At 34.6% G+C, this 15,591-nt stretch overlaps 1 protein-coding gene across 1 annotated transcript in view; it reads right to left on the bottom strand.

Annotated features, from left to right (window-relative positions):
- Window positions 1-15,591, bottom strand: part of CHD9 (chromodomain helicase DNA binding protein 9) — a 214,081-nt gene that overhangs the window by 47,470 nt on the left and 151,020 nt on the right. The window contains 7 exon segments of the mRNA XM_040633303.1: window positions 1,765-1,875; window positions 7,993-8,172; window positions 8,869-9,036; window positions 11,475-11,670; window positions 13,650-13,860; window positions 14,994-15,249; window positions 15,370-15,513. Of these exon segments, the coding sequence (XP_040489237.1) occupies window positions 1,765-1,875; window positions 7,993-8,172; window positions 8,869-9,036; window positions 11,475-11,670; window positions 13,650-13,860; window positions 14,994-15,249; window positions 15,370-15,513 (1,266 nt within the window).

Below are 15,591 nucleotides of genomic sequence, written 5' to 3'. Positions count from 1 at the left end.
TGTCCCCTCAGTGACCTCCCCTACCCACCTGATTTCATGCTGTCTCCACACCTCCTAGCATTCTCTACCATCTGACTATTCTATTTTCTTCCCACTCTGAAATTATGTTATGTATGTGTTTACTTCTGTCTCACCCACCAGAATTCATAAGCTCTATAAAAGCAGTGGTTGATTTGTCTTGAGCACGTGAGCCCTATTGTGAGAAAGGTGCCTGACTCACAGGGTGCTCTAGTTGGACTACTGCATAAATGCATAGGCGTGTCTGTGGATCCCCAATATATCCTTCTGAAAAATCATAAATATACTCTAAGCACTGTTCTGTATCTCCCTCTCTTTTTAAATTTGACTGTTTTGGAGGTCTTTCTAGGTCAGTAGTGCATAGGGATATACATGATTATTTTTACTTACTGCATTAGACAGTAATGGATGTATCAATCCTCTATCGTAAGAGATTTAATTAGTTTACAAGTTTCTTCTAAAACAAGAAATGTGGCAACGAGCATCACTGTACTATATTATCACTGTACATGTGTGACTATTGCTATAAGACAGGTTCCTAAAAGTGCATTTAATATTCTTGACAATTCATTTTTCCAGGGGAACTTTAGATATTGTCTGGTTAAATGAAAGTATTGTTAACATTTTGATTTGGGTTGCATTTCTATGCTTATAAATTCTTAAAATGGTTAAAATATGAGGTTTTCAATTTCCAACTAAGAAATCTTCCAATAAAATTTGATAATTCACTTCACTGAAATCATACACATCTGTCAGTAGGTATACTCCTAAATGTTTTATATCTTTTTTTTTCTACTGTGAATAGATGTTTTCTTCCATTATATTTTTCTACTTCTGTTAGGACTTAGTATTAGTACTTAGTATTTAGGAAGGTTATATGGCATATTTACCTTTCACCCAGTTAATTCATTAAACTCATTTATTAATTTTAATATGGCTTCATGATTCCATTGCTTTTTTAGGCATATAAACATGCCATAAACAATGATGTTTTATAAATATCTTTTCAAATTTACTTATTTGTTTCATATAGAATTACTTATATTTCTGAAATGTATTAAATAGTAATGATTATATATGCAGTGGTGTTATTTCTCACTGTAAAGTTTTACATTCTAAAAGGCTATCCGTTAAAATAGATCCCATGCATCAATGCTTTATTAAAATTCTTTTTATCATTTAGCTGTTATCTTGATAATGGATACGTTTCACAAACATTGATTCCTATACAATTATTAGACAGGGATCTTATGAAGTAAACAGTTATGTTATTATCAGTCCTAAAAACTGTATTTTAGCTTTTTGGACCTTTCTTAACTCTAAGGGAAGCTATAAAAGAAACAATTTAAAAATGCCACTTTCTTGACTGCTTTTTTTTTTTTTTCTCCTTTTATATCTGGATTATCATTAACAGGAGCAGACTCCAAGAAAACAAAGTTAAAGAGCAAAACCAAAGTAACTAATGATTTGAAGACATTTTAAAAACTGAAAAACACTGTAATTTTAAGAATATAAATATCCAAACTTAAACTTTCCCTGTGTTACCACCGATCATGGCAGATATCAGAGGCATTAAATTGAAGCAGCGTTTGGCTCAACAGGGGCTCATTCTAATACCCCACATCAATTTACTTATGCAGATACATTTATTTCAGTAAGTACACAGTTGAATACCCTAAAATACTACAATAATATTACCAAAGTATCCCAACACGTAGTTTTTTTTAAAGGGAAAGAAATACTTACTCTGCCACTGATGGCATCTATATCTATTTCTGCCTTCTTAGCCCATTTCTGCCAGAAGTTGGGATCATCTAAGGAAATATCTGTCCGATTTCCAGATGCCACAAAACTAGCCTGAAATACATAATCACAGTTTCTTAAAATGTTATGAAGCTTAGAGGAAAATCTATCACAGTATATTTACAACATTATCTCTTCACATTTCCTGGGGATAGAATTTGAATTCAGCATACACACATTCAAAGGATGTTCCAAATGGGATGGTCTGAAACGTAGCACAGCGTCTGCTCAAGGCAAAAGGCTCACTGCCCACACAGGCTGGGGTTTTAGGAAAAGATTACGGAAGTTATTATTCTTGTTTAACTCAAGCTTTTGGTAAGTAAGGATCAAATCTTTTTGGTCAAGAAACTACACAGGACAGAGTTATGTTTTCTCGAAACACTACATGAATATTAAGAAATTAGGTTAGAACAAGAATTTCAAAACTGCTTTCCCTATACAGTTCATTTTCTGGTATACTACTTTATTTCTACCACATTTTTAGATAGATAAGTCTCCTGAAGAAAATGTAATACAGGATCTGAGAAAAAAAAAATCACTGTCTGTCTTTACATTAAAAACAATTTTACTTACAACAAAAATACTGCATAGTCATTGTAAAAATTTAAGAGATTACAGAGGAACAAAAGAAAATATAACTGATTTATTTTCTTAAATATTTTAGAAATTATACAGTCTTTTAGTTGGAACAAACTTTAGATATTATAGCTCAACATTGGAACTGACAAACTAATAACCATTATTCGCAACTTAAGTTCCTGAAAATAGATACGCCACTTCAAAGAAAGTCAGCAAAGTGCTTTATAAAAATGAAATAAGCAGTGAAGATACATGGTGCTTTAAAAAAGAAAAAGGGCCTGACAAAATGCATGGGAACACTTACAAGAATTAAAGGGAAGAATATAGTCACATAATTTTCAAAGGAGAATATAATTGGTAAATAGCTTTAAGATAATGCCTAATTATCTGGGATATAATCAAATGATAAAAATCTTCATTAAAAAACCCATCTTGATGGAATTTTAAAATGCAGAAAATTACACATTAAAGAGATAATAAAACGGCTATAAGCAAACAAGCCATTTATGACATTCAAGAGAAGTTTGGAAGTCTGAAAGTTTGAACAATGGAAAATTGATAATATGAAGGAATTATTGATCAAGATTATGACCTGAGCTGAAATCAAGAGTGGGATGCTCAACCGACTACATCACCCAGGTGCCCTGATGATTTTATTTTTATTATTTTATTTTAATTTAAAAGATTTTATTTATTTATTTGTCAGAGAAAGAGAGAGAGAGAGAGTGAGCGCAGCAGGCAGAGGGAGAAGCAGGGAGCCTGATGCAGGACTTGATCCCAGGACCCTGAGATCATGACCTGAGCTGTAGGCAGACGCTTAACCAACTGAGCCACACAGGCGCCCCTATGTTTAAATGTAATAATAAGTATTGTGGTTGTGTTAAAGAAATTTTCATATATATTATATATATGTCTGTATATATAATATCTGGGATTTCCTTTGAAATAATACGAGAGATGGAAAGGGTAATGATGAAGCAAGCTTGGCATGAGCTTATAATTACTGAAGCTGGGTGACAAGTGCACAAGTTTCATTATACCACCGTCTATATTTGTAGTTCGAATCTATATATTGTGTCTAACAAATGAGTAGAAACAAAATTAAAATCCTAAATGCCTCTTGCTGAACTTTAAGATTCTGTTCCTGACACTGCTTACCAAGTAATAAGTACATTCATTCCATCAAACATCCTTTTGAGGCGGGGTTATTAAGATGCTTGTGTATAGCAAGTGGTGAAACATTATAAATGTTAAGAATGTACACCTTCCAGGCATTTTTATGAAACGATGGAAATAAATGTTTTAATAAAATGCATTTAAATTTCTTTTTGTTGTTGTTGCTTGCTCTAAACTATAGCTTTAATATTGTGAAACTACTAAAAATAATAATTTTTTTAAAATAGTAATTTTTAATTTGTTGAAATGAGTGTAGTAGGGCAAGTAATAGCTCCCAAACATATTTAGGTCCTAATTCCTGGATCCTTGTGAATGTTTATAGCAAAAGGGACTTGGCAGATGTGATAAAGTTAATAATTTTTGAAATGGGGGGGTTAGCCTGTATTATACAGGTGAACCTTAAATATAATTACAACTGTCCTTATAAGAGGAAAGAAGAGGAAAAGGCTATGTGACAACAGAAGCAGAGATTGGAATAATATGGTCACAAGCCATGAAATGCAGGCACTTGAAAAAGCTGGAAGAGATAACAGATTCTCCCTCAGAGCCTCTAGAAGAAACCAGCCCTACTGACACCTTGAGTTTTAACCCCGTAAGACTCATTTTGGACTTCCGACATCCAGAACTATAAGAAATAATTTGTGTTCTGGTAATTTGTTACAGTGGCAACAGGAAATAATACAATGATACACCTCTTAATGATAAACCACTGATTATAAAAACTCCTATCCAACCTAAAAGAGCATAAGCTAACTAGCTTAATAAAATGAAAAGTAGTAGCCATCATCATCCGCATTAAAGTATTTGATGACAATCAAAGTGTTATGATTGAGAATAAGGAACAGACATTTAACTTTGCTCAAGTAATTCCTAAACCATCAAGGGACTTCTATTTGTTAATTCAGAAATGAATTTCTCATAAGTGAGGACATATGACATCCACACCTTCAAATCTTCATTGATATAAATTCTTCAGTTTCCAGGAACACTGAAAATTTCACTGAACTTCACAGGGTTTTATTTTATATTATAGTTTCATTGATACATGCTTCTTGAGATTTAACAGATCTGGCAAATGAGCATCTGCTTTACACAGGCATTTAATATGAAAAGCCGTTAAAGGGAAACAGATTTTTGAAATCTAGGCTATGGTTGCTAACCTTAAAAAAATTCTATGTTGCGGAGTAGATAATCGTTTTTATTCTGCTACCAGGTAACTGCTGATAATTAAAATACTTTACCTGGAAGAAACCGTACTTCAGCAGCTTTTGTTATATTCATTATAAGAAAAATGATAAATTTATTTTTCAAGTAAAATAAAAAATATTTCTAAATAATCATAGATGCTATTGTTAAAGGACACATATTTTCAAGATGACTTCCAAAATCCTCAAGGACCGTAACAGATTAATGCCTACAGAAATAAGATGCCTGTTGTAGAAGATGTCATCAGGTACAGGTATACTGATTTCTTCCAAATGTTAAATCTTAATATCCTAATTCCTCTAAAAATATTTTTCTTTAAATGTTTTCCCTCGATCATTAAATCTTCTTATTATTTACAAGGGAAGACTTTTTAAATGCAGAAATCCATCTTCCTACATCAAAAGGTAGCAGAAAGATAATGAGTGCCATGGAAGGGCCCTTACAAATAAGCAATCCACTGAAGTTTGATACACAGACTGCTTTGTTTTTGTGAATTAAGCAATTCAAAGTCTTGTTCTCTACCAGAAAGTAAAGAAACCAGGTGAGAAAATTTTCTATTTCTAGGATGCACCTGATTGCCCTTATGAAAATATCTCAAAACAAGGTTTAGGTGATAGAACCACTTATGAATGAAGCTGCCAATAATGAGTTTTATTTGATGGATACGTACTAAGACTAAATAAATAGTCTTATTATGTACTCTGCTCCATATATATAGCTTTTTATAAACAACTGTTTGATAATGCAAAGAAACAGACTGGAATTACTTCACTTATCCAAACCACTTAGAACAATTAAGCATAGAGGAAGTCTTTGGAAATTCCAGAGAAAGTATAAAACACTATTAACTTCGCACCTTCGGGGCCCCTGCACAGTGGTACCATACTCTAATATGCCCAATGTCCACTATGTAGCGGCATTAGCTCGCACTGTGGAAATGAACAAATTCCAAGACCACTCTCTGGACTTCCTCATCTACTGAAGTACCTCTTCAGTCAGCCCTCTTTTCAAACACAAGTTACTCCACGGTTTGAGGGTTTTTCAAATAGAAATTCAAATGCTTAAGTATTTCACATTCTTACAGCACAGCTGGTTATGATTAGAGTACACTTGAATAAAATAATACTCATATAGCACTTTAGTGTAAAGTAGAAAAGGCCAAGCAAGATTATGACGCTCTCCTCTTTAAAGACAAGACAGACTCTTAAAGGTTAATTGTCCAAGGTCACTCAGCTTATGAGTCAGAATTCAAATTCTGGTATTCTGGCTTTCCATAATGATTCTCATTAGCACTGTAAATGAGGAAGCCTTGGAATCACCTGTGGTCATTAAACACTTTACACATGTCTACACTAATTAAAAAGGAAAAAAACTTCAAGGAGAGTTTCTCTAGGCACAGCATAACCAACAAAGGTGATTTCTGTACTATCTGTAGACAGTGTGTTGAGGAATCCCAAGTAAACAAGATTTCTCATGAAAGAAGTTAGAGTCCAGTCATGACCAGTTGTAGTTCTCAGCCTTATACTTCTGCAGTATTCCTTTTGTTTCCACAATACTATGTTCTTCTGATTTATTCTCTGTGAACTCTCAAATCTCTGTCTGTATCCTAGGCAACTCTCCTGGGCACCTCTACTTGGATCCCCTGTAAGCACCACCAATATGACAGCCCCCAGTATTTTGTTTTCTCCACATAAACTTCCTTCTCTTGCATTCTCTATCTTACTTAATGATTCCAAGACCCTCCGAGCATTTGAGCCAGAAGTCTTAAAGTCCTTTTTGACTGCCCCTTCCATACATTTCTACCTGGTCATCAACTCCTGTTGATTCGAGTGGTGCTCCACTACCCCAGTTCACCCATCATCATATCCCATATAAGCCTCTTATCTGGTATCCCTGCCTCCAGTTTTTCTCCTTTCAAACTCATTCTCTACACTGCTGCTAAAGTTAAATTTCTAAACTGCATTCATTATGTCCATTTTCTGCTTGAAGGGATTAAAAAGCTTTTTAACTGCCTCAGGATCAAGTTCAAATTCCTCAAAATGGAATTTTTTCAAGCCCTTCACAATTTGAGTCTGACCCCCCCAATCCCTTCATTTTCATCTCCGTTTAATTCATCCTGTGTATCTAGACATGCCTGTGCCATATTCCTTGAAATCTTCCTTGTAGTTTAGCAACACACGACTCATTCCTGTGACTCTCCCTATAACACAACGAAAACCACGCTTCCTTCAAGACTCAGCTCAGACGTGATTTTCTCCGCAAAGGCTTTCCTGATTCTCTGGCTCTTCAATTTTATGCAAAATTAATCACTTTCTTCTTTACTTTTTTTCAGCAACCAGAATCCTTTCATTCTAGTATTACTAGCATGTAGCAAAGCACATGACACATGATTTCATTAATTTGCTGAATGAATGCGAGACAAAAATTTTCATTGGAAGACTGATATTACTTTGGGTGCAGTGTCTACACTACCCGCTCTAACACAGAGTTCTCCATAAAGATAGACTTCCGGAGTGAAAGTGGAGAGGGGGATACAGAAAGGAGGTGAAGGGGAAAAGAGAAAACCTGTATGAAGTGCAGGTGACACAGAATACGGCAATAAGAAACTCTTCAGAAGCATATAGGTTTACCCCATACCTTGTTGTAAAAAAGGGGGGGGAGGAGGGGGAGAATAGAAAAGCAGTTAGTAAACTTTTGAAATGTTTTCCCAAAATAAGGTAGATAGTTATTAATACTTCCTTTCAAGACACAAATTTCGTTCTACCCTCCCCAAATTAGATTTAAGTATTTAAGATGAAATTAGAAATCCTCTTTCTTCTTTAAGTACTTTAAATTATAGTCAGTTAATGTAAGATAATTTAACCTCCTACACTATTACTCACATCTTGCTCTGGCTTCAGCATATATGTTCTTTAATTTCTAAATCTGATTTTAAATGTTCTACTCTGATTAATGCATAGAACTATTTCCGGTTATTACACTTACTCCATTTCACTAGGATCAGAAGAGTACATGTGAAATTTGATATGAGATGTCAGGAAAAAAAAAAAAGAAGGAAAAGAATATATTACCTACTTCTTTCAAGTGAATTCACTCTACTTAAGCATTAAGTAGATACTCTGCACATAATTAATAGACTAAGAGAGAGAGGGAAATTTTTTTAGTCGTAAACATTACTGGCATATTTATAAAATATCACTCACTGTATACCTTAGCAAATGTTGACCCACGTCCTTCTGACTCAATTGTAATAGTTTTTGTCCTACGTAGTAAAATCTGATCGATATCCTCCTCACAGAATTTAGAGCCCTCATCTTCTTCCTCCATAATGGCACCATAAGCGCCTCTTCGAAGCAGATCTTCTATTTCCTTTTTGGAAAGCTGCTGAATCTAAAGAGAAAATAATTTCGGTAACAGTATTATTTTGAAGTTCCTAAAATGAGAAAGCATACCTAAAAAATTTCAAAGTTTAGAGTCAGGTTTAAACTGCATTTGTCATTTACAATATATACAAGAGAGAATTCTCTGAAAGAATACACTGAAATTGTTGACTTCTTTCTTATTATCTTTAAGTAAGATTTGACATGTGCCTCTAATAGCTTCAGTTCCAACAAAGACTATGGGACAGGTAACCTCTCAAGGTTCTTTTTAGTACTAGGATTCTATAGTTGTTACAAGTATAAGACAACAATCTTGAGGGGGAAAAAAATGCCAAAAAATATCACATAAAACAAAACAAAGCCAATCCCAGTAGTTTGACACATAAAAAAATTTGAAAAGCTGTTTATAGAAAAAAATGCAGAAAAATTCACAAATTCTATTTTGCTATGCCATGATACAAATATCCTAAAAGCAAAGAAGTTCGGCCTTGAAAATGTTCTTAGAATTCACAAGCACTGGAGCAATATAGACAGAACAGGATTCACAAGCATTAACTAAATATAGGTCTATTCTGAAATGCCTCCTTACGTGAAAGTATCTGTTTAGCGTTCAGTATGGATCAAAATTAGATGATACACTACCTGAAGTTAAAATTAAATGCAAGTAAGAACACAAACACTTCAAGTGAAAAGAAAATATACATACACCACCAACATTACTTTCTCTTCCGCTCATGCTCTGTAACACAGCCTTATCTAGACCCAGTTTCAGACTGGCTCGGTCAAACATCTCTCTCTCATATGAGTTACGAGTTACTAGTCGGTAGACTTTAACTGCTTTATTCTGACCGATTCTGTGGCAACGAGCTTGGGCCTATAAAAAATGAAGTTATAGATTCAATTTATTTTACAAAGTAGCACAAAAGGGATTACACAAAAGGCATTTAACAATAGACTATCTCAACGGAACATAAAAGTATGGGAGAAGTTTTAGAAACTCTTGCTACTGAATTAGCTATAACCTTTTCTAGAAATTAAGGTAGTGCTTACTAAAATGAGAAATGATTCCACAATCAGCAGTTAAGTTAAAATTTAAGCTTATATTTCAGAGAATATAAATCCATGAAGAATTATTGCTTTTTAAAGAGGGTATCATCAAGATAACTTTAGACAGGAATGTCAAATCTATGAACTGATTATTTTTAGCTGCTGGCAACTCAACCTTTAAACTTAAAACCTAACCCTGAATTTCCTAAGTTTTTTCTACAGCATTATCAACAATACATTTTAGTTAAGCTGGGTAATTTGGAGGGGGATAAAAACTTAAGGTGAATATCTCTGGAGACATAACTTTACTTAAACAAGGAAAGAACTAATTAGTTAATATGCATACATGTTGGAAGTAGAGATCTCAGAGATTACATAAGAACTTCATTTTTTTTTCCCCCAAAGAGGGATGGCGGGAGGGGCAGAAGGAGAGGGACAGAGAAAATCTTAAGCAGGTTCTACGCCAGTGTGGAGCCTAAGGCTTGATCCCACAACCCTAGATCATGACCTGAGCTGAAATCAAGAGTTGGACACTTAACCAACTGAGCCACCAAGCATCCCAAGAACTTCATATTTTATCTTGGGGTTCTGCAAAACTTAAAATTTGTTTTAAATTTAGACTCTAAAGGTTCCACAGAATCAGTGGTCTTTCTCCCAAATTGTTAATCACCTTCCCATTATCTTCAGAAGACTAAGTTATAAATTGTGGCTTTAAAATTTATAGGTGGCACGGATGCTATACTCTTTGTCATCTTTACTCTATCATACACCCTTTGTGTTCTTTACTACTCAGAATTGTGCATGAACAACCTTGCTCCAGGTCTAGGGAAAGTATGAGAGGCCAAATTTTTCACTAGTCTATAAAGACTAGATTCTACATTAGCAATACGTAAGAAAAAACAAGTGAGAGGGAGAAAGTGGGGAATCTGACACAGCTTTTCCAGTTCCTCCTCAGGTTCTATAATGTGCTTTTATTTTAGATTAACTATTAGAACATCAAATGTGCTGCAGGCAGTGTAAGTATAAATATGCATCCAGAAGGCAAATAATTATAATTTGGATTTATCCTAGAGATTGGTAAGCTACACCTTGTGGACCAAATCTGGCCTGCTAACTAAGAATGGCTTTTACACTTTTAAGGGACCATAAAAACAAACAACAAAGCACGTGTGGCAGAGACCTTATGCAATCCACAAAAGTCTAAAATATTTACAAACTGGCCTTCTACAGAAAGAGTTTGTCCCTGGTTTAATCTATTAATTCTGGATCTTTGATATTTTGAATTAGATAAACTGAGTTATATAAATGAGAGGTTAAAACCTTATTTTTTATTAAGTCAGGTATATTCTTAGTAATAATTTACCATATTTGGCATTATAACTACTTAAACTAATAATATGAATTGCAATACAATAAAGACTACCGTGAACAATAAAAGAAGAATTTCTCTTAATCTTTATGTTCTCATATCTTTCCTAGATGCTTATCTTCTACAAACTTTGATGCTATTTGATCACTCTACTAATATTCCTGTTTCTCTGAGGTCCAAGTACTGTCTTAACTTAGATGTATATCTTAATTTTTTACAGTATTTCAGAAAAAGGCATAGTCTATTAGGTCTTAAATCTATGCATATGATATTATATGATGATTGAGAAGACAAAATTAGGATAAGTGCTTATTTTTCAGAAAGTAAGATTCTGAGATTTTTATTTATTATAAAGAAGTTATTCTTTTTTTAAAAACGATTTATTTATTTGAGAGAGAGAGAGAGAAAGGGAGAGAGAGAAAGAGAGAGAGACAGTGACTGCATGCTCATGCATGTGGGGCAGGGGAAGGGCAGAGAGAGAGAGAAACTCAAGTGGATTCCATGCTGAGTGTGGAGCCCAAGGCAGGGCTTGATCTCACCACCCTGAGATCAGGACCTGAGCTGAAACCAAGTGTCATACACTTAACCAACTGTGCCACCCAGGCGCCCCACAAAGAAGTCATTCTTAAAGCTTAGGCCTCTCAATTCACATAACATACTTCTTCAAACAAATATTGTACTCAAGTAATAAACCTACTTAGAAAATATATAATCTAAATAAGTATATTTTATTGTCATTAAATGAAAAGCAAGATTACATATTTTATTTTGCAGAGATATTTCTTTGGGAAACATACATGTTAGTTTGTTCAGATAAAAATAAAAGAGGTGGAGTATCAAAAACAGTTCTAGGAATGGAAAAAGAAATTTAATTTTCAGCCAGGCAATGTACTTACCTGCAGGTCATTCTGAGGATTCCAATCAGAATCAAAAATTATACATGTATCAGCAGCAGTTAGGTTGATGCCCAACCCACCAGCTCGGGTACACAGAAGGAAAACAAATCGATCTGAATCAGGTTTACTAAATCGATCTATAGCAGCTTGTCGAAGATTCCCTCTAACTCTTCCATCGATTCGCTCGTATAAATATCTATCAAATGAAATGTCATAAATTTAGTTAGAGGAATATAATGAAAACAGAGACACCCACTCTATCAAATGTAAAGTCAGTTTCCTTGCAACATTATGTTTACTATAAAATTAAGAAGTAATATTGTCCCAATTAGTTTCTATGGTTTTATAATTCTTGGTGTTGGCGATAGGGAGGAAATACAAAGTAATACAAAGATACAAAATCTTTGCATTCCTGATGTATAGGTAAAATACCAACACAATGAATATCATTTTCAGAAGCTGGGAAAAAAAAACATGCAAAAACTACCTTTCTGCTCTCATTATAATAGTATATAATGACTTCTCTTTATAAAAAGCAAAGACTTTCATAAAACTTCAAGAAGCCTACCAATGTATCCCTATTTCAATCATGTTAATCTCTCAAGATACACTTTTTTAAAAAAAAAGATTTTGTTGATTTATTTGAGAGAGCGACAGAAAGCAAGAGAAAGCACAAGCGGAGGGGAGGGGCAGAGGAAGAGGGAGAAGCAGACTCCCTGCTGAGCAGGGAGCATGATGGGGGGGGGGGGTTCCAGGACCCCAGGATCATGACCTGAGCTGAAGGCAGACACTTAACTGAGCCACCCAGACGCCCCTCTCAGGGTATACTTGATTATAAACTGTATATCTATCAAGGGCAAACTAGAATACTAATTTTTTTTCAATTTTTAAAATAAGTCTGATTACTGAAAGGATCTGAAAATACTAATAAGGCTTTTTACCTCATTTAACAAATGTTCAACATATTAACAATATTTGAAACATTGAGCGTTTACTTAAAACATTCAAAGTTTCCTAGATCATTCCAAAACATGTAGAATGCCAATTCTTTAGAGTCATTACTGTTAAGCAATTAACTTTTAACTTCTTTTATCCTTCCTCATTTACATAAAATTCAGAAACTGATAGACATTAATAAAATGAAAATACATGAAAATTTAAGGAACTAGAAGAGGAATACACAGGATATATTTGCCACACCTTTTTTGGTTCAAGACACTTTTTACACACACACACACACACACACACACACACACACACAAAGAAAATGTAAGTATAGCTATTTTTAGGAATACTGCAATTTTATCTTCCTTCCTACTTATAGGATATGAAGTTGAGAATAATAATAATAATACACATTTTGGAATTAGACTGAAAGAGTAGAACACTGACACTAAAAACAGAACTAGAAACAAATAAAAAACAAAAAATGAACTGCACAATTTCTGATAAATCTAAATTAGTACAGACCTTTACTTATGTTTAAGGGTCTAAATCCACTGAACCAAAATCTACATCTTTAGATTCCCTTTTGGAGTAATATGTAGGTAACTGACTAGACCACTAATGTTCTGAGAAAATAACTTACAATAAATACCCTATTTATCTAGATACTAATTAGACAATATTGAAGACTATCTTATTGTCATGCACCAAAACAAAACAAAACCCCACATTAAACAAATGAGAAGACTGAAAGCATGAACTAGTATCAAATGGTATATGGTAAGAGGCCAAGTGCCACAAATTCAGGTTCTAATCACAACAATTAAAGATCTGAAAAGGAATTCAACCTTTTTTTTTTTAATTTTTGAACATGGCTGTGTTTTTTTTTTTGACATTTTTTTGACATTTAAAGTGTCATTACTGCAAGATTTACAAATCAAATAAAATGGATGCTAATAAACCCATGCCTAGGTTAACAAATACTTGCCAATTTACAAGGTTTTCTTAATCAGTCTCCTTAGCTCCGCCTACTATTTGCAACCTACTTAGGTTATAAGAACACCTCACACATAATCCTAAACTATCTTTACTCAGATTTAAATGGGTTCTTACCTAGATAAAAAGATGTGCGTAAAGACAGATCACGGTACAGCGATGCAAAATCCTTAATAGCATATATTTAGTAGTGTAATTCACAGTATAATTCACTAGATGAATCATAGGCCTCACCTTTTATGAATGAGATAGTCCTCCAGGATGTCAAGGCAGCGTACCATCTGAGAGAAGATGAGCACTTTATGACCTCCGGCTTTCATTTTGGGAAGTAATTTATCAATAAGGACCAATTTACCAGCAGACTGGATCATTGCTTGAAGATGAAAATCAGAAGCAGCTGGATTATATGTATCTCTAAATTCTCCAAGTATTTTCTCCTCAGCACCTGTCAAAGAAACATTAAGAAGATAGTACCAATGCACAGATGCAGGGAACCCCAGTTGCTTTCTTTTTAAAAAAAAATCGCAATTAGTGCTCCTCTGTGCTTCTGTAACACATCAAAATTTTCTGATGACCGGTACACTGTTTTTATTAGAATTATTTATGTTTGTGGCTAAACATCCATCAACACCAGACTATAATTCCATGGAGGATGTGGACAATGTCTTAAAGCACCTTTTTCTCTCTCCAGACCTCTAGCATAATGCCTTAAATAAATTTATGTTTGCTAGATGTTTAATGAATGCTATTAGGGAAAGAATTAATGAAAATGTGGTCCTAACCTACGTGAGTAAACATGTATTTTTAAACAAACATCTATTATTTAAACACCAATACAACAGTGATCATCACTGAAGGGTGATCATAATTAATCTGGATGTGTCTATGGGTATCCTGCTAGCCATCAAAACAAGGAAACAAGGACAATTAAAAGGGAAGTCAAGTTATAGGTCTTTGTGGTGCATACTTCCTCCAGAGAGTCTAATCAGCATTAAAGCCTCTCTGCCTTCCCTCCACCCATCTGGTCATTAAAGAATAATAGGATTGCAAGAGAGTGAGTTACAGGGCTAAGAAACCACATGTCCTGGATAAAGATGGGAATATATTCTCAGGAATAAATGAAAAGATACACAGAACACTAGCAAAGAACCTAACAAGACCTTAAAAAATAATATTACTACAGCACGAAAGCTGAGACACTAACTGGAGACCTGGACTGGAAAGAGACCAGCGGAAAAAAAAAAAAAAAAAAAAAAAAAAGGAAAATCCAGAGGGCCAAAAGCAGACTTTGTTGTCTTTGCCTGGGAGGAGGATTCAACCGGAGGAGGAATTCCAGTTCACATTAGACTCAACGCAAGTCCTGCTCCTGTAACTCGGCATGCAATCGATCATGGGGCACTCTGATTCTGAAACACTCATACCCCCTCAGAGCACCAGAGCGGAGAGCTGGAGCATCACTGCCTTTCCCTGTAATAGTCACAGCAGCTGTAGTAGGTTGCTGCTGTTGTTGTTGTTGTTTTTAATTCATGAATATTTGTTCAAAGAAAGAAGAATTTGTTTGCAATCCTTTTTAGCTACCTTTGATAAGATATGGATGATTGCAGCACTTCCTGAGCTCCATCATGGTATTGACCAAGTTAGGGACATTGGTCTGCCCTGCTCCTTTGGATAAAAATGAGAAGTTCTTCTCCAAAATAGCCCGGTAGTATTTCTTCTGAATGTTAGTAAGTTCCACTTCAATAATGGTTTCTTCCTTTGGTGCCAGCTTCTTTTCCACATCTTCTTTTAACCGTCTCAACATCATCGGCTTCAGGATAGCCTGAAGTTTCTGCACCTGCATAAGAAAATGATGAAAAGATCGGTAACACGCACGCACATGCAGTTACAAACTCACATACCAATCACAGTGATAAGAGGCTTGATGCACGTTATTTACAAAGATCAATGAGGTTACCTGTTCCTCTGTTTTCAGATCCCCAAATTCTTGCATAAACGTTGATTCAGAAGGAAACCTTAAAGGTTCCAGAAAGTGAAGAAGACTGAATAGTTCTTCAACTGTATTTTGGAGAGGTGTGCCAGTCAGAAGCACCTTGTGTTCCTACATAAAGCAAGAACAATCCATGTCAAACACCACAGGACTAAAGTTATATGAAAGCTGACGTAGGTTTTTAAATGT

The sequence above is a fragment of the Ursus maritimus genome, unplaced genomic scaffold (genome assembly GCF_017311325.1).
Source record: "Ursus maritimus isolate PB19 unplaced genomic scaffold, ASM1731132v1 scaffold_19, whole genome shotgun sequence".
In the NCBI taxonomy this organism is placed as follows: Eukaryota; Metazoa; Chordata; class Mammalia; order Carnivora; family Ursidae; genus Ursus; species Ursus maritimus.
The sequence above is the reverse complement of the archived record's forward strand: the minus strand, read 5'-3'. Positions and strand labels throughout refer to the sequence as shown.